This window comes from Lissotriton vulgaris, unplaced genomic scaffold (genome assembly GCF_964263255.1).
Source record: "Lissotriton vulgaris unplaced genomic scaffold, aLisVul1.2 SCAFFOLD_271, whole genome shotgun sequence".
NCBI classification, from domain to species: Eukaryota; Metazoa; Chordata; class Amphibia; order Caudata; family Salamandridae; genus Lissotriton; species Lissotriton vulgaris.
Window position 1 is genome coordinate 302,285 of NW_028242776.1, and position 25,398 is coordinate 327,682.

Genomic DNA, 25,398 nt, shown 5'->3' on the forward strand with positions numbered 1-25,398 from the left:
AGAGAGACAGAGAGACAGAGAGACAGAGAGAGAGTGTGTGTGTGGGTGTAAAAAAAAAAGTGATGCTACCTTTGCTTTTAAAGAGAGAAGAAAAATATTGTTGTTTGCTTTGGTGCTCTGAAAGGAAGATTCCATAATTCTCTGCACCCTCTAAAGTAATGTTTACTGTCACTTCCAAAATCTGACACTTTTCCAGTACCCCTGGTGTGGAAATGATAGTTTGCTCTAAAATATGTATAAAATAGGAGTACTGTATCTACTAAGCTCTATAATGAAACACCCAATAGAAAAAAAGAGTAAGCAATCAAACTCTTCAAATAAAGCTAACTTCACGTGGCTGTGAAGAACGCTAACTATAGTAGATGTCAACAGTTTGTTTGTGGATAGATTCGCTTGTAGAAGAGGGTTTATGTTGAGCAATGAGTAGAAAATTACAAATCCGTGTCCTACAGCTGAATACGGGATTTAGCTAGGATACGTTTTGTGAGGGATACAAATGTGCACAAAGTTTGTACCTCTCTCACTGTGATCTGACAAATAAAGGCATTTAAGGCATTCTCATGATGCACTCCTGTACACATTTCACAGCAAACACAACCTTGAAGGATAAATCTGAAGCGGAGTATGTCTACATCATATTATTTTAAAACATTTGTTACAAATATAAGGCTCATAACATTAAAAGGCATCCCACATAAACTTGATGTCTAAAGTACGTCAATCGTCGAATATCTCAAAAGTGCTTGATTTCCCTTTTACAGCTCTATAAAACATTCATCTTTCTTATAAAAACTAGTTAATGTATTTTCTAAAATTGTCCGAAGGATTCTAGGAGCTCAATTAGTAACTCCCTGCAAAGTGAATTGCTGAAAATTGCTTCCCTTTAAAAGGCAAATGTCTCTTGATTTGTGAAGGCAAAAATATCTAAGCCCAGGCAAAAGCGAAGGTAGAAGATGGATCTGGAAACCAAACACCAGTTTGTTTTAGTATGCTCGCAGTTATTTGCTTCATGGTCATTCACTAAAAGGAAAGGATGGATTGGGTGTCGTAATCCAAACCCGAAACTTCCAGACCACCTACTTCACAAAAAGTCTCAATGTTTCAGTATTGGTCAACAGCAGCTACGTCTGGTTTCAGATGTCTGCTTTCGAAGTTTAAAGCCTTTACCACCAGCGACGTTGGCATCAGTTGATGGAAGTCTTCGACCTATGAAAGAAATAAAAAAAAACTGTACAAAAGAACTATCAACAGAAAAAAAGCATAACTAAATGGTTTCACAAAAAATATTAGTTTGATAATAGGCATGCCAAAAAGTGACTAACATAAAATGTTTAAATATGCCATCAGAGAGAAAGCAATATGAACTACTACTGTACACAAATAAATTCCAGCACTAGAGGAAATTGCCATAAAGCTTACAGACTAAAAGAAAAAAAAATTATATAAAACTAAACTGATCTCTGTTCTGAATTCTGAAACATGAGCATTTACCAATGAATTTTACGAAAGAACAAGGTTGTATTTGAGCAAGTGTTTGGTGTTAATCTACAAATTTGGTGAAAATAACTTCAATAAGTTAAAGGTGACTTGAAACACTCACATTTTTTCAGGTAATTGATTGAATTTTTTTTATCCACTCAAAATTAAGTGAGAATGTCATTACAGCAACAAAAAATGTAATTTCAGTGTTATGTCATGCAGATTTTTAGAGCGCACTATCACCTGTGAGGGTAACCTGGCGCTGAGCAGGGATACGCCTAGCAAACCCAGGGCCTAGTGGAACTGCTTGAAAAGCCAGGTTTTCAGCTGCTTGCAGAATTCAAGAAGTGAGGAGAAGGCCCTTATGTGTAGTGGCAGGTTATCCCACATGTTAGGAGCAATTCAGGAGAAGGTTTGACCATCGGATTTAGGTTTACCGTATGCATAGAATGTGTGCAAGTAGCCTGGATGAGGTGTCTGAATTGTGCTAGTTTGAGTATGGTGAGCCAGTGGATCTCCTTCAGGAGTAGTGTGATGTGGAGTGCAGCTTGAGAGTTTGACAGTGATATTGGCAGCCAAGTTCTAAATGGTCTGAAGCCTTGAGGAGAGTTCTTTGTTAATCCTGGGTTAGAGGGTTTCCCGTAGTCCAGCTGTTTGCGTCCAAGGTGTGTGTAATGGTTTTCCGGGTCCTTATTGAGAGCCATTTGAAATCTCCCTCAGCATCTTCTGGGAATGAAAGCATGACGTGGTGACGGTCATGTTGAGTTTGCTGTCGATGACGAGCCTGATGATCTTGGTGTGTGGACAAAGCGTGTGTGTTGGTGCAAGCTCTGTTGGCCACAAACTGAATCCCACGGTAAAGATTTCTTCCCAAAATCACAATATTGGTCTTGCCTGTGTTCATCTTCAGTCCGTTGGTCTTCATGAGTGGGTGATTTCAGTCATTTAGATATTGAACTTGATCCAGGCACTGGGTGTCTTGTCTGTGAGGAAGAGAATGAGTTGGTGTAGCCAGCATAGGAGAGGACTTTGATGCTGTGAGAGTGTATGATACTGGCAAGTAGATTCATGTATGAGTTGGTGAGGGTCAGGCACAGTGAGGATCCTTGTGGAACTTTACAGGTTATGTCGAAAGGGTCCGAGGTATACAGTACCAGGCTAACTGACTGGGTCTGTTCAGTCAGGAAGGAGTAGATCCACTGGAGTGTATGTCCTTGGAATCCGATCCCATGTTGGATCGGTGTGGGGTGGAAGACTGCCAAATGCTGCAGAGAGGCCCAAGAAGATGAGGGATGTGTCTTTTCTGTCCAGAGACATACAAATGTCATCTGTGGCAGTGATGAAGGCAGTTTCCGTGCTGTGGTTGTGTTGGAACCAGACTGAGTGGCGTCAAAGAGTTTGTAAGTGTGGAGGTATTCGACGAGGAGTCTGCTGATTTTCTCTCAGACCTTGGCAGAGAATGGGAGAAGGAAGAAAGGTTTGTAGTTGGCTTGCACAGAAGGGTAAGAGGCGGGTTTCTTAAGCAATGGGAGGACAGTTGTGTGTTCCTAACCATCTGGAAAGGTCATGGAAGAGGTGAATGCATTGAGAATGGGTGTGAGTATGGGTCTCATGGGCTGCTGTAATATGGTGTAGGCGTTGCGGGGGCAGGAGTCTTATGGGATGGAATTCAAGGTGGCGCTGGTTGAAGATGGGCCCTGGGGTTTACTCTGTTCTTTGGATAAGACCGGAGGCATTTAACAAAGTCTGTCGGGTCCATTTGTGGGTAGAAGTTGCAGTAAATGACCGTAATTTTGCTGAAGAATTTAGCGAGATTGTGTTAGAGGTCCTGTAAGTGGGTGATCAAGCTCTAGATGGCTTCTGATGAGGTGAAAGCCTTCACAATGGCGAAGATTCCTTTGCTTCTGTTGGTGTTGGCATCACTGTGGTCTATCAGAGCAGCTCTTATCATTTGGTGGTAGCATCTCCCAGCAGGTTTGAACGTGGTCCTGTCTGTATTGTGCTGGCTCGTTCTTCCATTTAAACTCCAGTTGTGTTTCATCTTTCTGGAGTAACACAGTGTACCAAATGGTCAGGGGTCTAGATCTTGCTTTGCTGTGTTTGAGGGCCAGGGAATTGGTGCAGGGGGTGATCCACTAGTTGACATTCTTAATGGCTTTGGAAGGCTGTTGCTGTGTTCGGACTGGTCGTTGCTGAGAGCGGTGTTTCACTTCTTGCCAAGGATGCGGTTCCATTTTTGGCGGGTTGGTCTGGCGTGAGCCAGAGTTGCTAAACTTGATATGGGTGTGGTCCAGGAGAATTGTGTGGACTTGTCAAATTGATGCTGTTGAAGGTGATGAAAATGGGGTCAAGGAGGTGTTCGGCAACATGGGTAGGTCCCTCTACACATTGGGTGAGGCCCAAGCTTCCAAGGTCTTTGATGAGCTTTTGAGTTTGGGTCAGCGCAGTCTTCCAGATGGAAGTAGTTCAGGTCTTCAAGTAGGATTTAACTGCTAGTAACGAGGGTGAGTTGTGTGATGAAGTCCACGATGGAGTCAGTGAAGTTGGTGGATAGTCATGGTGGTCTGTAGAGGAGGGCTGCTTCGGGTGAAGTTGGCTGTGACATTGAGCTTGAACATGTGCTCCGTGTTGGAGGATGACATGTCCATGGAGGTAGTGCAGCTGTTTGTTTTCTTGTGGATGTTGGCGATTCCGCCTCCTGGCTTGTGAAATTACCCTTGCCAGGCGATCTAGTAGCCGAGGGAGATAGCTGTGACGAAGTCTGAATTGAAAAACAATTGCAGACCTAGTATAATGAATTGCTAGGCTGAACAACCATTTGTGTTGAATCACTTATTTTTTATGCAAAATTATGAAACAAGTAGTAAGGCATCTAAGGGCACACTACCACATTTACAAAGGTTCACAAATACATTGAATAAACCACAAACAATACATATACTGAAATAATATACATATAAACAATTGTGATGAGAAAAGTAAGTATGGACAACTGTACAATGCCTCAACAAGTTCTATCATTGAGGTACCAATCCTAAATATAACGTGAACAAGTGGACTGGCAAGTTGGAAAACTAGCCTACTTGTTACAACCACCACAGAATACACAGTGAATTTATCACATGGTGCGCAGCATAGGAAACCACATAAACTATACGACAGTGTAGAAATGTGTAAGTTCTATTCCTATTACGCCCTAGTAGTTTGGTATCTTGGTGGAACTGGACGCCGACGCGTTTCGAACCCAAACAAACATTTAGCGGGTTCTCCTCAGGACATGGATTGTCCATGTGATAAATTCACTGTGTATTCTGTGGTGGTTGTAACAAGTAGGCTAGTTTTCCAACTTGCCAGTCCACTTGTTCACGTTATATTTAGGATTGGTACCTCAATGATAGAACTTGTTGAGGCATTGTACAGTTGTCCATACTTACTTTTCTCATCACAATTGTTTATATGTATATTATTTCAGTATATGTATTGTTTGTGGTTTATTCAATGTATTTGTGAACCTTTGTAAATGTGGTAGTGCGCCCTTAGATGCCTTACTACTTGTTTCATAATTTTGCATAAAAAATAAGTGATTCAACACAAATGGTTGTTCAGCCTAGCAATTCATTATACTAGGTCTGCAATTGTTTTTCAATTCAGTACACTGTCCGGCTCCTTTGTTTGTTTATTATATAAGAGTGGTCCAGGCCGGGCAGGGACACGACCCAAGCCTTTACCTTTTTTCCATTATCAATCCTGAAGGCAGAGTGCTTGGAATTATGTGAGATGGTGCTCTGGCATGAGCTGAGCCCGTTTGCAGCTTGCGGAACCAAGTCCTAATAGCTGTTCCATGATAACGCGTACCATATACTCTTAAGTGCATTATAATCCTCGCGGTTATTTGCCAACTTTGGTATCGCTTTATCAAAACATGTCGAGTAAGGTGTCATACGAATTGGAATACTAACCCCTCGCCAATTCTGGCGACGGGGTTAGCATTCCACCCTTCTAGAGGGACACGACATGTATGTAACTGTGAACCCCGGTTAAAGCTAACTCGAGCCTCAGCATCACAAAATGGATGCTGCCACCACAGACACAAGTCTGACCTCCTGCTGCTGGGAGTCCTTCCAGCGAGGAGAGCTTGGACAAAGGGTTTCCTGTCAGGTGCGGTGCTAGCACTATCCCAGACAGGGTTTTGTGTATCCCAGGTAGGCAGGGCTGAGAGGAAGGTGACTGCAAGTGGCACCCCGGTGCTCACTGTGCATATGCCGGCTTGAACCAGTTCCGGGGGCACACCAGCCCCTGAGCTGGGGAAAGTCCGGACAAGGGAGAGGGGTGTAACCACCCCCCTCCTGGTCCCACCCATGGGCAGGACCTAGTTGCGTGCCAGCCCCTTTTCTTTAGAATAAAAGGTAGGAGCGGGCCTCCTTCCCAAATTAGATAATTCTGAATCTGGACTACTTTCCACGAAAGGAACTCTTGATACGTTCTGAAGACTCTCCCTTGTGGCTAAGGAGTAGCCACCCTGCACCCGCAGGCACCATCTAGGCATCGCGGTTTGCTGTAAGTCCATCCTCCGGATCAAGACTGCCCAGCTCGACGAGACCCGGATTCCCTGGCATCTATGACCTCTACCTGCATCATCAGCCCAGCTGAGATTCGTGGGTGTGACGAGACCTGAAGGGACCGGCCATCTTTAAGCGTAATGCAGTTTTGACCAGCACAACCGCCGAGGGATCCTTGAGTGAGTGCTTTGGGGTTTGAGAAGCCCTAACCCTGAGCAGCCCCAGCACCGAAGTCCAGCCCCCCAGCATCCACGAGATCTGCGTGGGTCCCTTCTGCTCTTTGCTGCTCACCGCGTTGTCCGGTCACTTGCCTGCTGGCTTGTGGCCCTCTTGACGACGTACCACGACGATTGCATCGCTGGTCTGGTTGCTCCAGACTGGCCCTTGCTCCCCTCCGACAGAGGAGCCCCCCGGACCCTCCTGGTACACTCCAGACGCCATCTTGACTCGACCGCGTGGGCTTGACTTTGCCAAGGTTTGTTGCCCCAATCCTGGGTCCAGCATCGCCGACAGCAGATACCTTCGTGGGACAGCTCGCACCTCCAACCTGGTCACCGACAACGCCTCCTAGCCCGTGTGACTGCAGAGTCCAGCGTCGCCCACTCACCTGGTCGAGGTGACTTCATCCGGTGCCATCCTGGTGCCCACCTAATCACTGGCTAGTGATTAGGAACTGAGTCCCCTCTGCTTTCAGGTCGTCCGCATCATCGATCCAGGCTTGGATCACTCCGAACATCTTCACTGGTCGCCTGCCAGCAACTTCTTTCAGTCTCCATAGACTACAACGAGGATTCCCGACGTCTTTTGAACCCTATGCAGCCGCAGCCCCTGGGCTAGGTAACCTGAGCATTTCGGTGCTCCAACGTAGGTTCACTATCTAAGTGTCCAGATCCTTTTTCGTTTTCAGTCTATCTAGTCGGATTCGTCCGATAACCGTAACTTTACGAATACTAGCATCCATAGACTTTGTCCCGCATCCCGCGTGAGAGTGCACACTCTGCACCCGATCTCCCTAGGCCTCCTGCTCCTAACCTGAGGGTTCAGTAGTGTAGTCCTAGCGATCCTGAAGCCTCTGGATCTTGTTACTTACCTGCTAGTATTTCCCATTCCACTTTTAGTGTATATGGTTTTTCGTGCCCCTCGGGCATTTGTGTAAATTGTGCGACTTAAAGTATTTTCATAAGAGTTTTGTTGTGTGCTTAGCTCCCTGACTCATAAAGAGATCAGGGTAGACTTGTTATGAATAAATATCCTTTTATTTTCGTAACAACTTGTGTGGTGTCCTTTCACTTGGTGTTCAAGAGGTATATGTGATGGTATAACAGCTGGCTTAACACGCCCTCTAGAGTTTAGCCTAAAGACTGCTTTTGTCCACGCTACTAGGATAGCTGGTCTATAAGGTTGACTTACAACCAATCATCAATAAGGGTCGTTTGGTATGATACACAGTGATCACTAGAATAGTGAGCACTATATATCAGGCCAACTTCTCACAGAGTGCAGTACTGCCAGCCCTCGAGGCATGTGGGCACTGGGGTGTGATGTCTCCATCGAAAACATAGGTCCTGAAAAAATATTGGGAAGAGGGAAGAAACGAGCAGCAAAAGGCAAAACAACGGCAGAAAAACTATCAGAAAAGGCAAGACCAGGTGAGAAATGAACAGAGGATGCACAAGCAGAGGGCAGCAGCTAGACAGGCAGCAGATGGTAGCGGTCTGCAAGCTGGAGAGGAGAACTGTCGCAGCGGAAGGCGGCACGAGGACCAACAGACGCTACAGCTGTGCTTGGCAAGCCCTCAAGCTCCTCGAATTACAGAACCGCAATATATGGACTTTCCCACTATTTGTCAACACTTTAAACTAGGGAACAAATTCTGGCGATTTCCACCCAGTCATCTTCGCTTGGTATCGATACTGATGTTGCTGCTCCACACCTCACTACCCACCCTAGCCCTACCCAATTCTCTAAAAATTATCTCTTCTTGTTGCTCAAAGACAACTCTGGCATTCCGACTCCTGACCAGAGTCTCCTCTACTGGAATATTGCTCGACTAGGGGATAAACCAGCGGATAAAACCTGAATTACATTAACCACTAGCCAACAGAATATCTACCTGCAGGAAACGTGGTCTCGCACTAACACATACTAATGGATTTTATTCAGTGCTCACCCCCGCAGCAGCGTCGTCTTCTGGGCATCATAGTGATGGCCTTCTAACACTATTCAGCGTCACAGTGGGGGTAAACATACTGTAAACCTACGTAGATTTGTCTCTTTTTAAAATCATTTGTCTGTCCATAGCAAGGGCTCCCTTAGTAGTACTTGTTAAATTCTATCACAATAACTTGTAATATTGTGCAAATCAGAGTCATTTGCTTGTGCTTTAGACACACTGCCATTGGGTTTGAAATAGGATTTTGTCAAACTGTGGGGAGGAGATTTTAATATAAGATTGTGTCCCATTGCGGAGGATTATGTATGTGGTGGGGATGACTAGGATTTCTGTGATCTCTCACAATCGGTCCATAATTCTTGTGGTGATAAACGGAATAGGCTGCTGGAGATTCATGATCTTATTCCAAGCATAGACTTGGCCCTCTAAGAGCTTTTCAGCCAAATATCGTTTACGGGAAGAGACATGGTCTTTGATCGATTTCATCGCACTTTCCAAAACTTGGGCGAGAAAGATGTGTTAGTCCAAGATTCAGAAAATTGAGTTATCATAATCCTTTGCCCTAAAGCCTTAGCCTAGGTCAGTCCGCAGCAACACATAAAACGAAAGGTCAGATTGAAAATACAAAAAATAGGGGTATGCAGTGGAAATGGCAGGATGTGGAACCTAATGCTTTTCTTGGACAGCTTCTAGAAATTCAGAAGGAGCAGTTTGCGATTTGCCCTAATTATATTAATCCAATCCAGAGAAAGTACTGGGGGCTTTTGCTGAAATTTGTGACCAGGTATCCAATCACCTAATAGCACCTAAGTGTCAACATGCCCCTAAACTGAACAACTGGTTTGACAAATCCTGCTCACAAGCCCACAGCAGCCTTATTAAAGCAGTTAAAACTACCCAGAGGGACTTGGGTAAATTCGAAGCTGCAGAAAGCTTTACAGAAGCAATCATGAAGAGAAAATAGGTGATTAGAAGGGATGCCTGGGAGCAGCTGAACACTGCTTGAGCTAGGAATGATGCATCACTATTTTGGAAAGTAGCTAATGCACTTTTTTTGCAAATAGTTCTACTACTAGCACTGGTGTTAATATCCCAGAGTATACATGGGTTAGCGATTTTACTAAGCTGTAGGACATCCAGAAACAGGTCTGCTATGCAGTGAGAGTAGTGCCAGAGGATATAGCTAGCCTGGACAGTGCAGAGCAACTAACATATACTGTCAAGGATGCCATTATGGCTGTGAACAGATGCCCGTGCAACAAAATACCTGGGCCTGACCATGTCCCTGAAACCTTTTAAATGATAATTTGGCTTTTTGGGCCCCTGTCCAAACTAACACGCTCTCTAGAGCCAGTTGCTCTGGTCCCCACCAAATCTTGGTCTAGGGCAATTGTCCCAATTTTCAAAAAGGGGTATAGGAGTGATCCCCACTGCTATCGGCCCATATCCTTAATAGATTCCACGGCCAAGGTCCTGGTCAGGGTAGTGCAGGACCATCTTGAAAACTGGGCAAAAGAATAACATTTTAACACCAGTTCAGTATGGATTTAAAGTCAGGCCCAGGGACAGTTGACCAATGCATGAACCTCCATTTAGTTATGAGCAAATATGTGCTTGCCAAGGAAAGTTGCCTCTACTTGGCGTTTATGGACCTCAGTGCATCATTCGGACAATGTAATCAGGTCGAAGCTGTGGAATATGTTAATAAATTAGAGCGCCAACCAAAAAAATGATCTACCTACTCGCCCAGTTGCACGCAGATGTACAGTGAAGTATCAGATTTGGGCCAAGAGGGGAATATACCACTTATATAAAGATCAAAAAAGGGATTAGGCAGGGTTGCATGTTGGCACCTTTCCTCTTCAGCTTCTATAGAAAGGATCTTGATGAAACTCATAGCTGCTGCAACTGATTCGCCAAAGGTAGAGAATCCCCCGCTACCAGTGCTTATGTAAGTAGACCATTGCACTCCTATGGCTAGGATGGGTTGGGGTCTCCAGAAACTGCTAAACACTTTTGAGTTCTTTATGTCGGACTTGGGACTCCTTACAAATACAACATAGTCATTTGCCATGGTCTGCAGCCACCCCCTGAGCAGGTGAACTAATTTTTTTTATATCAATGGCATCGCACTTAGGTGCATGCCCACTTTCACCTCCTTGGGAATCCAGTTTCACAGCAGAATCCCCTGGAATCACTTGAGGATCATGAGTAACTAAATTTGAACTAGTCAAAGCAAGCCTCCCTAGTCAAATTCGCTGCTAAATTAGGGTCCATGCCTCTGGATGCGGGTATGACACTTTATAAACCCGACCTGTACAGACTGCCTCCTACGGTGCAGGGGTTTGGGGTATACCGACCACTCCAGATTACAAACCACGAAAATAGATTCCTACATACACTACTGTCACTTTCTAACAGTGTTTCTACCCTTAATTGCACATGAAGAACTAGGTCTGCAATATCTGGGGGACCTATACCTGTAATACAAAACGACAAAATGACATAGCAACTCAACTGTATTAACTTATCACAGTTGAGTTAAGATGTCATACTGGCTGCTGCCGAGCCAGAGGATGGTTTTGAAGGCAGATCAGTGAGCAGAATTACAACTGGTTAACGAAATGAAAGTGAGTAATAGCTTTTCAGCTGTTTTGAACAGTTTGCCTTAAGTTAACGGTCATTGGCAGAAAAAAGCCTTTTTATGGTAGTATGTTTCGATTTTGCATAGAGATAGTTACATTACACAAAAGCAGGAATTTTTCTACATTTTAGCAGATTACGGACTATAGCTATTTTTGAAAGTGAATTACATTCAATTGCAAATCGGTCTTTGCAACACATTACAATCCAGTTAATGTTTTCTCATTACAGATTACTCATATAGTTTACATATTTGCAATCACAGTCATATAAAGACGCAAGAAACAATGGATTTATTTTTGTTGTATACTGTTCATGACTTCACATATGATGTAACTGATGGCATCACAAATCACAATGGTGACTACTTATCACCTCAACATTGGCATTATGGATGACATCACTATGTATAAAAAACATCGTTCTTTGGTTATATGTTATTTAGAGAGTCAGGCATATCCATTATTGAACTATTAAGCTTTTTTTAAGTAAATGAGTGATTTTTTTAAACAGATATTTTCCATTAATCTTGCATAAAGGGAGCGTGCACCTTGGGTTGGTAGCAGAGCCATTGCCCAATCCCTCAATCAGTGACGAAACCAAGCCTCAGTGCATAAGGCTAGACCCTTACGTCCATGGTGCTCAGTGTGCATGGTCTTTCCCATCTGTAACAGCACAGTGAGTTTTTGGTAAATTGTTAGGGCTTAACAAATATTTTTTCTTCAAAAATTTTTTGGCTCTACCCAGGAATTTCCTGGTCCAATTTTTTGGGATGTGTAAAACCTCTAATTCACCTCTATTATATTACTATGCAAATTTTTTTCCAGGTTACATGCGTTGTTGTTTGGCAGCTAGTAATGGCTGCCCCTGGTGCAAAAATACATGCCAAAAAAAGAAAAAAAAACAGCACAATTGCTGCCAGCCAGTCGTATTTTTACTGACATCCTTTTATATCAACACTCCAACCAGTACATTTTCGCAATGCATATCCTTACCCCCCAAACAAAATACAGCGTAGATTTATGTCAAATAAGCATCATCACACCTTTTAATAAAACCATAGTTTCATGCCAAATCTGGTGCAAAGCTGTAGTGGAGAGCATGGCTTTGTGTGGTAATAAATATATAAATGACCCCCCCCCCCCTTCATTCTCCCTTATTCAGACATATTAACACATACTTGCTAAACAAACTTTGGTATTTATGCAGGTTAATTTTGAAGTTTCTAAGGAAATCGAAATGTCTGTCATATTTGTTGCAGATTCGATAAATGTTCCAAACGTCATAAGGGAGTGTTGTAAAACAGGTGTTCAATCAAATAAATAATGTGACTTACCTATGCCATTTTTGTCTATGCTAGACTCTGAAAAGGCAGATGGGACATTTACCAAATTTTGTGAGGGGGGGGCGGGGGGGGGGGAGGGGGGGGAATAAGCGTAATTTCTTTCATTAAGTGCCTTTTCTTGGTTTGTGAAAAATCTATTAAGCAGTTTTGGAGATATATAATGAGAGGGCCTGGTACACATGAGAAAGAATGCATTTGTCAGTGATACTACTAAACACGGACTAGAGGAAAGAATAACTGTGTGCATACACAACATTGCAAAGGCAGACTGGTATCTCACACGGTACCCCTTCAAGCATCTGGGGATCATCTTACCTGTAATGTTCAGGATCGGACGGCGCAGCCATTTAATTGGAAAGCAGGAATGCACCACCGAAGCCCACTGGAGGGTGAAAATTAGTCCATAAATTGATTGTGAAGCACAACAGCCACTGGAGGCTAAAAAGCGGGTACCGTACCACAAGTCCCAGCGTGCACCTCTATAAAATTGACATACCGGAGGTCCATATAAATTGGTGCTGTGACGTGGGGAACTATGGAAACCAAAAATGGTGTGCTAAGAGGGGTGGGGTCGCACACTACTCACACCGGCGGAAGTTGCCCCTGAGGACTCTGGTCATTGTAGTAGAGTGTTCGCGATGCATCATCTTTCGATCTTGCTATCTTCGCTGTCTTCGCCATCCCTGGACACGTGTTTCGGGTTATCAACCCTCGTCAGCAGGGATAGGCAGTGTTCTGGGGTCGCCGATGGCTGCCAATATCTGCCAGGTATAGTACCACTCCGGCGCGTAGGTGCGGGATCCCAGGCTCGTCAGCCCGCTGCTCAAGGGAGCTTTAGGTTACAAAGAGGGGTAGGGTTGCACACTACTCACACACCGGTGGAAGTTGCCCCTGAGGACTCTGGTCATTGTAGTAGAGTGTTCGCGATGCATCATCTTTCGATCTTGCTATCTTCGCTGTCTTCGCCATCCCTGGACACGTGTTTCGGGTTATCAACCCTCGTCAGCAGGGATAGGCAGTGTTCTGGGGTCGCCGATGGCTGCCAATATCTGCCAGGTATAGTACCACTCCGGCGCGTAGGTGCGGGATCCCAGGCTCGTCAGCCCGCTGCTCAAGGGAGCTTTAAGTTACAAAGAGGGGTGGGGTCGCACACTACTCACACACCGGCGGAAGTTGCCCCTGAGGACTCTGGTCATTGTAGTAGAGTGTTCGCGATGCATCATCTTTCGATCTTGCTATCTTCGCCATCCCTGGACACGTGTTTCGGGTTATCAACCCTCGTCAGCAGGGATAGGCAGTGTGCTGACAATATGCCTCTGAGGAAGGAGCGCGATGGCTCCAAAATGCATTAGGCAGCAAATGATGGACGTGACCTGTCGGAGTTGCACTCCTGTTTTGAAAAATAAAGGGTTTGAAATTCTACAGCTGGTGGAGTGTGTTTCTCAATGCAGGGATATATATATATATATATATATATATATATATATATATATATTCCCACATGTATTTGAAATTAATATATACACATAGTATATTCACAAACACACATACATCTTTATTGATTTATTTCGGAAGTTGGTATAGCACAGCTCACCCCGGGTGGGGCATCTGGGCGCTGCTCCTGAGAAGGATAGACATTCTAAAACAACTAAGGCTTGAACCTGTTCTTTAGGGCAGTGAGATCCGGGCAGGAACGGCAATGAAAAGGGCGTTTATTTCCGTGATTTGGGGCTGCATAATCTATGCTGGCTCTGTGTGTGTGTTGCTCCGTGTGTGGCTCTGTGTGTGTATGTGGCGCTGTGCGTGTGTGGCGCTGTGTGTATGTGGCGCTGTGCGTATGTGGCACTGTGCGTGTGTGGCACTGTGTGTGTGTGGCACTGTGTGTGTGTGGCTCTGTGTGTGTGTGGCTCTGTGTGTGGCACTGTGTGTGTGTGGCTGTGTGTGTGTGTGTGTGTGTGGCTCTGTGTGTGTGTGTCTCTGTGTGTGTGTGTCTCTGTGTGTGTGTCTCTGTGTGTGTGTCTCTGTGTGTGTGTGTGTGTCTCTGTGTGTGTGTGGCTGTGTGTGTGTGGCTGTGTGTGTGTGGCTCTGTGTGTGTGTGGCTCTGTGTGTGTGTGGCTCTGTGTGTGTGGCTCTGTGTGTGTGTGTGGCTCTGTGTGTGTGTGGTTCTGTGTGTATGTGTGGCTCTGTGTGTGTGTGGCTCTGTGTGTGTGTGTGGCTCTGTGTGTGGCTCTGTGTGTGTGTGTGGCTCTGTGTGTGTGTGTGTGGCTCTGTGTGTGTGTGTGGCTCTGTGTGTGTGTGTGGCTCTGTGTGTGTGTGTGGCTCTGTGTGTGTGTGTGGCTCTGTGTGTTTGTGGGGCTCTGTGTGTTTGTGGGGCTCTGTGTGTGTGTGAAAATGCAATAGGTCTCGCATTTGCAAGAGATTAAGCTATTGGCATTGTAAATGACAATGCCATTTATTTATCTGTTTTCAAAACCAACACATACATAAAAATGTTGTCATTTACAATGCCAATAGCTCTAACATTTGCAAAGGCGAGACCATTGTATTGTAAATACTAGTTTGGAAATGCAGTGGTGAATTAAAATTTACCATTCTGCAGTGTAACAAGTTAAGAGTTGTGGACCATCATAATTCCTGTAAGATTGATTATACATTGCTGCAAAAGGCTGAAGTACCAGAACTCCACCACATCAAGTGCCAATTTGCATGGTTGAACTGTCCAGAATTCTGTTTCCTCACTTGACAGTGCCTCTATATGAGAAGGTCTGGCCTAAAGGGAGCCTCCTGTAAGGGCTGACGGACATCCTACGGAAGCTGGGGTCCAAGGCTGTATTGCCCATGTTGGTGCTACCAAAAAAAAGGGTTAGTTGTGTTTGCCCGAGTTTCCTTACCATACAGGAAAGCAGTGGGAGAGGTGAAAATGTATAGGCAAATATCCCTGATCAGTTCTTCCACAGTGCACAGCCCATGGACTGTGGGAGGTTTGTGGTGAAGCTTGGGCATTTTGCATTTTCTGAGGTGGCGAACAGGTCTAACTGTGAGGTACTCCAGAATAGGAACTATTTATGAAGGGCCTGGGATAGCATTCCCACTCATGGACTAGATGCGTTGAGCAGGTTTGCAAAGTCCTTGTCTGCACCAGGCAGATTCTCAGTAATGAGGTAAATATTGGAGTGCCCAATTCCAAATAACCTTGGCTAACAGAGCTGAAAGGGAGTGTGCGCCACCCTGTTGCTGTAGGTATTACATGGTGGTCTTGTTGGGTATTTTAATGAGGACTACTCTGGTGTCCTTGAGGTAGAGCGCCAGACTGATAATACCCTGTTGAAGGAGAGGGATGATGTCCTGCGGAGTTGTCTGTCAAAATATTCCAATAAGATGTAGAGGCTGAGGAGCCACAGGTTGAAGATGGGTCTGAGACAGCCATGCTTCCAGGGGATGAGAAAGTAGTGAGTAGAGGCTGTGCCCTTGGTGTTGCTGGGTCACCTTCGCTATAGCGTACTTCTGTAGGAAGGAATTAACTTCTTTCTGAAGGAGGAAGAGGTGTTCTCTGCGGCGATATATGTATTGTATAGTTGGATTTAATAGCAGTGTTGGACTACGGCTAGGACCCGCTTGTTGGTTGCTTGGGCTAGGGCGTCTTTGCCTCAACCAAAAGCAGCTCTACTAAAAATTAACAAATCAGGCTATGCTCCCTTCATTTTGTTTACTTTTTAGTCTCTTGCCACACCTGTGCATCTGCAAGCTTCAGTACCCTTGTGCCACACCTATCTACATGCTGCATATTTTTCTTCCACTAACACCCCATCTGCCTGTGATATATTGTCATCTCCATCCCCTCCAATTCTAACAGCATTATCTCCCAGTCTTGCGCTATGTGATACTTTCTTTGTCCCCTCTCCTCCTCCCGTCTCAACACTATACCCTCCGTTCTGGCCCACTTCACCATCTTGGACTGCCACGTCAATATCCTGGGTGCTCTGGGTGACTTCCACCGCATCGTTATAGCCCTAGTTGCCAATAACAGGGCCAGGTCTAGGAACTTCAGTTTAGCTTTCTGTTTCCTAGATCATTTACAGGACCCTACCAGCCAATATAGAGCATCTACTGGCACCGGCAATGAGGTCACTGTACGTAGCGTCTGGCAAAGTTCTCCCCAGTAACTACGTAGCTGCGGACATGCCCACACCATATGAATAAAGCCAGCTTTGTCCGCTTTGCAGAGAGGACAACAGTGGGGAGAGTCGGGGAACATTCCATGCAATCTCTGTGGGGTAAGGTACGCCCTATGGAGCACCATGACCTGGATAAATTTAAATTTTGCGTTCCTCAACACTCTCTTGGGATGTTCAAGTACCAGCTGCCAAGCTTTATCCGATAGTACCTCTCCCGTGTCCTGTACCCATGAGTCTCTGAGTGTGGTGAGAGGAATCGCTGCGTGTTCCCTAATCCCTGCGTATAGCCACCGCACTAAGTGACCACCCATTCCCATATAATAAAGCATGTGAACCAGTTCGTGTTTCGTAGGTTTAAGTCGCTGAGGAGCCCATTTGTTTTTAATGTAGTGGAACACCAGAGTGTGTAATAGATACAGTCTCTGTGGAGCCCCCGTAACCTGCAGGAATGTGTCATGATCCAGTAGGGTATCATCCCCAAAGAAGGCGCCCACTTCCACCCCCACCTCTGCCCAAGGTCGCAATCTGCGCTGTGTAAGCCTGCCCTGGGGTGTTGGAATACCTAACAGGGGGACGTTCTCCGCAAAGGGTATTGTGTCGGATGTATACGCCAATGCCTTCTTCCAACAGATCAGAGCCGTATTTAAAAGAGGGTGGCAACACTGGGGGATCCTACTCCCGGGCAACAAGGAGTGCAATTCACCTCGTACTAGTCGGTCTGCTGTAAAGTCGATTTCATGCATCACTAAGATTAGTTGATCCTGAACTTTTCAGAAGACACAAATAAACTGGCAAAAAATATGTATACCTCTAGTCATGCTAACCCCAATCAATGTAACATTTATTGAATTTAATAAAATTCAATTAAAATCTCAACCTCCTAAATAAAGTAAGACCAGCAAAATGAATTCTAATTTCAGGTAACATTTATGCAGAGAAGCATACACTTAACCTAAAATGGAGGAGACTTTCGATGTTAAGGATTTTGAATTTATTTGTAGACACTTTTAGACATGCAGGATGATCTGCGAAAAATGAATGAGAAACTGCTGCCTACTTGTGAAGAATATATCGAACCAAAACAAAGTATCACCAACAGGGCAATAAAAGAGCAATCATCCACGGATACCTTTACCATACGGCAAAAAACATGTGCCAGCAATAGCATAGACAATATGCATTAAGAACACAACCTCAAGATCTTGTTTTTCTAAAGTCCACAAAATAGTTATGACTCTTAGAACGATACAGAATTCATGTCTCGATTTGTAGTGGAAAAAAAAGTTAAAGCGTCTGCATTAGCAAACTAGACCGTGATGATTTTTGGACATGTTTTCATTACAGTGGTTGTACTGGACACCATCTTTAATTAGAAGGAAGGACACTGTGTTGCTTTAAAAGGAGATATAGGTGAAAAGAGTCAAACCCATACATTCTTGGTTTAAAATATCACCATTGTATTACAGAAAGTCTACACACTGTTTAAGATTGGACACTGGTGGGTAAGGTGATCAGAAAAGCAGCGTGGGATTCCAGAAAGGTGGCAATGTGGAAGATCGGACATTGCAGTTGGAACTGAAGGTTTACATTATCTTCTTGCTTTCCCTAAATTATGCCAGACGTTTGACAAATAACCTCTGAAGTTGCCGTGCATTGCAGAGAGTAGATGTGAATCCTTCTTGTGCCTGGGATCAACCCTTCCCTGCAGGATGATGAAAATTCTATCCTACCTTTGAGTCAACCCTGCCCTTCCTTACGCTCTCTAAAAGAGCAAAGCAATCTCCCATTAGCGAACACCAACGCTAATTCCCTGGACCTTAAAACAATTTTTTTTTTTTTTTTAAACTACTTAAAATAAAAGAATTTTACAAATCAATTTGTTACCTGATCCTGCCCAGATCCTCATAAAATATATTAAAATAAAAGAGATGGGGGAATGAGGTGGATTGGAGGAGTTGGTAGAGAAAGTAATGGGAAGTGGGCAGGGTTGCAAGCAACAATGATGTAGAGGAACTGGGAGGCGAGGAGATGCACACCAGCATGAAAGTATCCCGGAGAGCGAGGGAGGAAGAGTTTAGCAGGGGAGGCCGTGCACACAAGAGAGCTGGCAATGCGAGGGAGACAGTAAACTGGACCATGGAGGTGGATATTTGGGGGCAGAAGTGAAGTAAATGAGGCAGAGATCTAGGAAACACATGCACTTTCATGGAGTACTTAATACATTTTTTTTTTAAATAGTAGTCCTCTATAAGTAAGCAGGAGAATCACAGAAGCCAGCCAATCAAACATGCTGTGCTGCAGTGGTGGGGTAAACACAGTTGCACCAGCTGGGACAAGTAAAGCCATTAAAGTGAGTTGCAATAAAGCCAAGCAATGGGTGGATGAGAGCCGCTGTGGGTTCTTGGTAGGCCCACAATAAGTCTTTTGCAACCAGACAGCTTGTGATGTCTGGGATTCTATAACTAAATATTAATTTCACTGCAGAGGCAAGATTGTATTTTTATCTGATACAAGAATCTTGCACACTTGCACCTCTTGAACAGCGATTCATTGAGCTGCAGAAGGCGCCAAATCATTTTGCGATTCCGTTTGCTATCCTTGCATGCAGCCATTAGTTAATTAACAAGTGAAATGGCACAAACTGTAAAGTTATGCAACTACGCATGAAACAGGATTCCGCTGAAGGCATCCTTAGCCAAAGCAACACTTAAGCTTTTATGTGCAAATTAAAAAACTGGCGGTGCAGCTCTATTAATATTCACAAAAAACGCAACTGTTTGAATCGTTCATTCTACATAAATACTAGCGCTGGTGAAAAAAACAAAATGCGGAAATACAAGTTAGTCAGGTAGGCTTTTAGAAGCTAAAGTAGCAAAGCTTGCAAAACAGGTTTAGTAAGTTTAACCCTTTCAATCTTGGCGTTAATGTACAACAACAAAATCACAGCATAAACACTGTCCTGGATGTTTCTTGCTCTATTTGTTGCCATTATACGCAATTTCTTTTGCCACCTTAGTTGTAGGATGAAAATAAATTAAGTATCTGAAAATATAAAATGAATTAGGAAGATGTGCTTTAGGTAATTATTTTTTGTGTGTAAATTTGAGGTATGAAAAATAACGTAGGCTGGGTGTTTTATGGAGCCTTAACCTAGTTTAATATGCCATTTCACCGACCCTAGGCATGCACAAATGCCAATACAAAATCACTATTCTTATAATTCAAGTAAGCACTAAGCATTTAAAGGTAATCGCTGGGAGGGGACATGTAGGCGTGTGCCAAGAAGTGCTAAGACTTGCCCATTCCTTTCCATTTCTGACCCTCACTTATCTGGGTGGAACAAGGAAAACATCTGCTATACTCTGCAGCTTTATTAGTCACATTCGTATTGGCTACAGTTCGCTTCAGTCTGAAGGGCCAATGGCCAAATGGAGGAAAAGCAGACTACAGGAAGTGTTAGGGATCTTAACAATTGGGGCTAAAGGTAGGCGATAAACCGAGACACATCATGCCTCAAACTAATTTCCCAATCCAATGATATACAATGGATTTTGTTGAAAGACTAGGACAGACCATTTTAAATACAACCCCCAACCGATCCACTTTCCTATAGCAATAATATAACCCATTTCATATCCAAGTGCTACATCTAGGGTTTTAAAAAATGTTTAAAGGCACAATTTGAACAAACCCGGAAATACGCTTCCTCCTTTGGACACTAGCTTTTAAGGTTTAGAAATGGGTTTCCTTAGATATTGCATTTTGTGGTCACTTCAAGGCACTACAGCATATAGAAATAAAGCAAAGACGCAGTTTGGACAACTATAGTAAACAATGAATTATGCATTTTAGGCTGAGTAATGATCTAAATATTTACAAACTCATGTACTGAAGTGAAACTATTCCCGCCAGGCCTTGGAATGACAGGTTCATTAGGAAGCTTCACTTGCTCAGATGGTGCACACCTTTAGATGAGGGTAGCTTAAGTATGTAGGTCCCCTGTTGAGTACAAAATATGGTCGCCTGCCAGCTTGCGAGTCCTACTTCAAACCTTTTCTTGATTGCCACCTCCTTTAGGAGTTCTCTAATGCATGCCATCAAGAACACTCCGCCACAAACCACATTGTGACAACCTTCTCAAAATGTTTGAGTAAAGATCTGAAAACCCGGATGGAGGTTACGCCCATAAAACTTTAAACCATCTGGAGTTGTTCAGAATGAAAGATTGAGAAATGAAGACCATAGATGTCGGAGAAAAGGATTGCACAGTTGCTTAGCAGTACTTAAACCATCCAACACTATTTAGATCTCTTTTTTCCTCTCAAAAAAAATTTACTCTACTGTATAATCATTTAACTTATCCAAAATATCACTTTCAAGTTTTACATTTCTTTTATTCATGTAAAATACATCAGTTTGTCCACAAATAATTGTAGGCTTCGGTTGCCCTTAGTTGTGTTGTCACAGGTTCAAAACTGCCTCGGTACTGAGACTACTTTGGGCAGCATCTCCAGCACCCCCCAAAAAAGTGTTGCTCTCTACTGAAGAAGGACAATTATCCTGAAACACGTGTCTAGAGATACACAGCACTGGCTGCACCAAGAAGGGTGAAAAACTAAAGCCAGACACCGAAGAAAGTGTTATCATGCACTGCATTTATTATGATGCATTGGGGCAAACTGAGTGCTGGAGTATGAGGGAGTGTGCGCCCACCCACTCCTATCTGAAAAGGCTCCTTTGAGCTAACGAGCTCTAGTTGATGCACCTGTGCCTAGCGAGTGGTAGTGAGACCTGAAGACTTTGGGCAGCTTCTCCAGTACCCCCCAAAAAAGTGTTGCTCTCTACTGAAGAAGAGCAATTATCCTGAAACACGTGTCTGGAGATACACAGCACTGGCTGCACCAAGAAGGTGAAAAACTAAAGCCTGACACCAAAGAAAGTGTTATCATGCACTGCATTTATTATGATGCATCAGGGCAAACGGAAGGCTGGGGTATGAGGGAGTGTGCACCCACCCCCTCCTATTCAAAATGGCCACACGTTGGCTCTATCAAAAATCTTAAGTAAATACACTAACGCCACTTGGCTGATCCATAACCAGCATCACTGTTGTATATGTGTTAAATTGCAGAGATTTGAAAGCCAAGATACATTTGGGAAAAAACTGAAAAGATGGCTGCCTAATTCAGAACGTAACATTCATTTTCTGTAGAAGTACCTCTGTTTACATCAAGTGAAACATAAGGCATGTTATTGCAAGCATCCGGTCTTATTCAGCTGTGATTATTGGAAGATGCACAGTCTGTCCGTCACCCTAAAAACCTCAACATAAATTTGAAGCAGATAAGGTCCCCAAAATACTCACACAAAGTAAACATGAAACTACCAATGCAGAAGGATCAGAGGGGCCAAGTATTATCTAGCTAGCTACTAGCCATTGTGGAACACGGTTTTGAATATGCTCTTCTTATGATGGGCTTCTTGAAAGTATCATATCACATTGTAATATCAAATAACACTGACGCCATGCAAAAATATGTAAAATAACAGTGTCAATGATGAAACAAGACAAACAAATTTAGCACAAAATGAATCAAAAACTGAACTTGGGTAACATCAGCTTTAAATTAAACGAGAACGAGAGAAAGGTAAAAGCACGTAGACGCCTATTCAAGGTGGCTGAAGACTGAAATACTATTTGGTCATTCAATCAATTCTGATGCAGAAAGTACATAAACTGATAAACACTGAAAAAAAGCTACGATAAATATCACAGAATTCAAATATTACATGAAAACAATGTAAAAGGCGAAAGCACAAGTCATAGAGTAATATCATTGGCAACTATCATACCTGAAAAGGGAGGCACAGTAGACCCTATGCTACAGAAAATAAAAATAAAAATCACAGAGGACAGAAATGATTAACCAGAGCAAACCAAGACACTCAGAATCCCACCACTTGACAGCACAGCGCCTTCCCTACATGGTTTAATGTCAGAAAGAAACAACATGGAAAATACTAGTACTTACTAATTTCTATGAATAGTTCATTTACGTTTATGGCATTTTTGGCACTCGTCTCCACAAACACTGCGTGTATAGAATCTGCGTAGTCTTTAGCATCTCTTTCCAAGACCTCTCTAAAAGACAAAAGTTTTCAATTATTGCAAAACACTTTTTGCCTCTTAAAATTTCATATAATTTATTCCACAACCTCTGTTGTCATTTGATAAGAGGTTTGCTCTTAATCGATTTCCCGGTCAGTAATCTCTTTGCTGCCACTTGTAAATAGGCGCACAGTGTAATGTTGGCTTGAGCTCCTGCAGAAATCAGTGTGGGGAGCAGACTCAAATGCCTAGGGCCACATTATGAGATTATGATACATATTTCACTGCCCATTTATTTCTATCTAGGCATGGCCTTTGGATGTTTCAGTCTTTTTACCACCCCATCAGAGGCTAATTATTTTTCACAATGCTGCTTTAACACAAGAATCAAAATAAGAGATATGAAAGCACAATTATACGAAACGGGATCTTAGAACAAAGGCTGTTTTTACCTGACGTCATTCAGATCGCACTTATTTCCAGCAATGGCTACCACAATGTTGGGGGGACCGTGCTGGCGCAGTTCCTTCACCCAATTCTTTAAAGTCACAAATGTTTCCTGTGAATGAGAAGAGAGGCAGGCACGCAGTTAATTTCCGGTCAAGCAAAATCAAAGTCATTTTTGGTTAACAAAGCTTAAATAAAGCACATATCTTACTTCTTTTGTGATGTCATATACAATGATCGCTGCTGCAGAGCCCCTGTAGTACATTGGTGCTAGTGCTCGGAACTGGAGAAGAAAGAAAGACAATGTGAAGAAAAGTTCATAAGGTTTCTGTTTTTAACCTCAACGTCTTTGTGGTAGTGGAAACTTTACAGATGACCCACACACTTTGCTCCATACTTTTGAAAATTGTAGTCTGAATGTAGTAAGAGCCCGAAAAGCTTGACGTCTTAACAGTAAAAGAATAACATATAAGCTTCTGCATTAAATTCCACAAATTGAGAACTAAACAGAAGTTAGCTCGACTTCACCATCAGCAACAGCAAAATGCTTCTGCAGAGTACAATCAGGTTGATACAGAGCAAATATCTAACCGAATCCATTTTTCAAGCATACAACCCAACCCAACTTTAAATAAACATTCCACTCAACAAAATATTTTACTAAAGCATGTGTGCACAGAAAGAACTCTAAACAGAAGCCATAAATCAGCTTAGCGCCAACACTTGACAAATTAAAATAACTTAAAGAGCCACTGGGCACATATATATGGTCAAAGGGAAATCTTGTGTTGGAGACGAGCAAGTCTCGTATCAGGGGTGGGTCGCGGGGACTAGCTATCAGAAGTGGGGCTAGTCAGTCTCACCATTTTGTAATACCAATACTTCAGCAATGAGGAACAACAAAGTCAACTATATCTTTAGAAAAACATGCAGAGTAAGTATCACACACAAATCCAGATAACGAACAGTAAGTAGGAGGCAGAGCTACTTAAGTGGATAGATACAGAGTTGTCACTCTTTCTTTAGCCTCTAACAAAATAAGCTATTTTGTTGAAAACTCCGACTGAAAATACCCATAAGAACTGAATTAAAATGGATCCTGAAAGTGCAAAGGACTGACTTGAAAGGTAGAACAGACTGCAACATGGCTCCAGCAGGTAGCCTGTAGACTCTGAGCCGAAATTATTGATGAACTAGAGAACAGACCGAAGAGACGCCCCTAAGAAAACTTCAACGAGAAGAAACATAACACATTCAGATTGATAACTACGTTAAGACTGAAGGTGGTGATGATCTTGGGGTGAATAACCTGGATCAGCCATGATGATCTATGCCATAAGCTGCTCTGAGACCACGTATAAACACGGATTCAACACCAAGACTAGCAATGCTATGGAATCAGATAAATGTCGTAGAAAACTAAAACAGGTTTCCAAATAGCGTAGAAAATCATTGCCTGGAGCTGGGACCATAAACCACTGTGCACTGCTATTATGACGGTTTTGCTTACTTTTATCCAGACTGGAGTGAAGTATCCTGGCTAATCCGGTTTTCTTGCGCAGGGCACTAAAGAAGTTGAAATGTAAATAAAATGGGCTTTTGGACATACCCGCTTGACCCAGGCTTAAGTTTAGTCAGTTATTGTGTGGTAAGGCCGGCTGCTGTAGTCTTGAGAAGTTACAGTAGCCGTTCCACTTATGCTAGGAACGGACCTGACTGGACAGGGAATACGTGGCATTAGTAGCTATGTTACACTTCTAGACCATCTGGTCACAACTGAGAGGAAGGGCATGAGACAGGTGGGTGAAAAGGACAGCCTTCTCGAGCAGTCCTATTGATATTTGAAAGCAGGAGGTAGATTCAACCTTTTTTGAAGAGGGGGTTCCTTTTGGCTTTTGATTTCGTAACAACCATCCCAACAGAAGGGTTGATAAGTTTAACATTTTCACAGGCCTACACATTTAAATACTATTCGAGGTAGGATTTGTAAGGGATGTAGGGGTGCCGCCTGGAGAGCCCGATTTTTACCAGGTGCAGAGAATGGGCAATACTAAACGTGGCAGTTAAAGGCAGCAAGGTTTCCTGTACAAAGGACCAATGTTATCGTACATCTCCGTGACCTTTTTCACACTTAACCACTTTTCTTCGGCCTCACATCACCTTTACAAGGGCAGAAACACTAAGATGCTCAAGGGGCTTTTCTTCTTCAAGGTGACTTCAAGTTGACCAGGCAAGAGAAACCAGTACCTCTACAATGTGTAACAGGCTAATCTGAAAGGTGAAAATACACAGGAAGGGGTGTATACCACATAATACCAGCAAGCTTTCATTCAGTTTCAGTAATGCATAGTTCGTCTTGCCTGCTGCATGTTTAGCACAGGAAAACGTTCTTAAGTAATCGGCCAGTATGAAAATTAGAACATTTGGCAGACCACCACCGACATCTGGACAACTCGGATTTATGAGCA

At 43.4% G+C, this 25,398-nt stretch overlaps 1 protein-coding gene across 1 annotated transcript in view; it reads right to left on the bottom strand.

Moving 5' to 3' along the window:
- Window positions 1-626: 626 nt before the first annotated feature.
- LOC147668844 (ras-related protein Rab-22A-like) overlaps window positions 627-25,398 on the bottom strand; it is a 156,336-nt gene continuing 131,564 nt past the window's right edge. The window contains exons 4-7 of the mRNA XM_086948399.1: window positions 23,142-23,213; window positions 22,936-23,042; window positions 22,407-22,516; window positions 627-1,206 (exon numbers count right to left, since the gene is read on the bottom strand). Coding sequence (XP_086804525.1) covers window positions 1,112-1,206; window positions 22,407-22,516; window positions 22,936-23,042; window positions 23,142-23,213 — 384 coding nt within the window. The 3' untranslated portion in view covers window positions 627-1,111. The remainder of the gene's footprint in view (window positions 1,207-22,406; window positions 22,517-22,935; window positions 23,043-23,141; window positions 23,214-25,398) is intronic.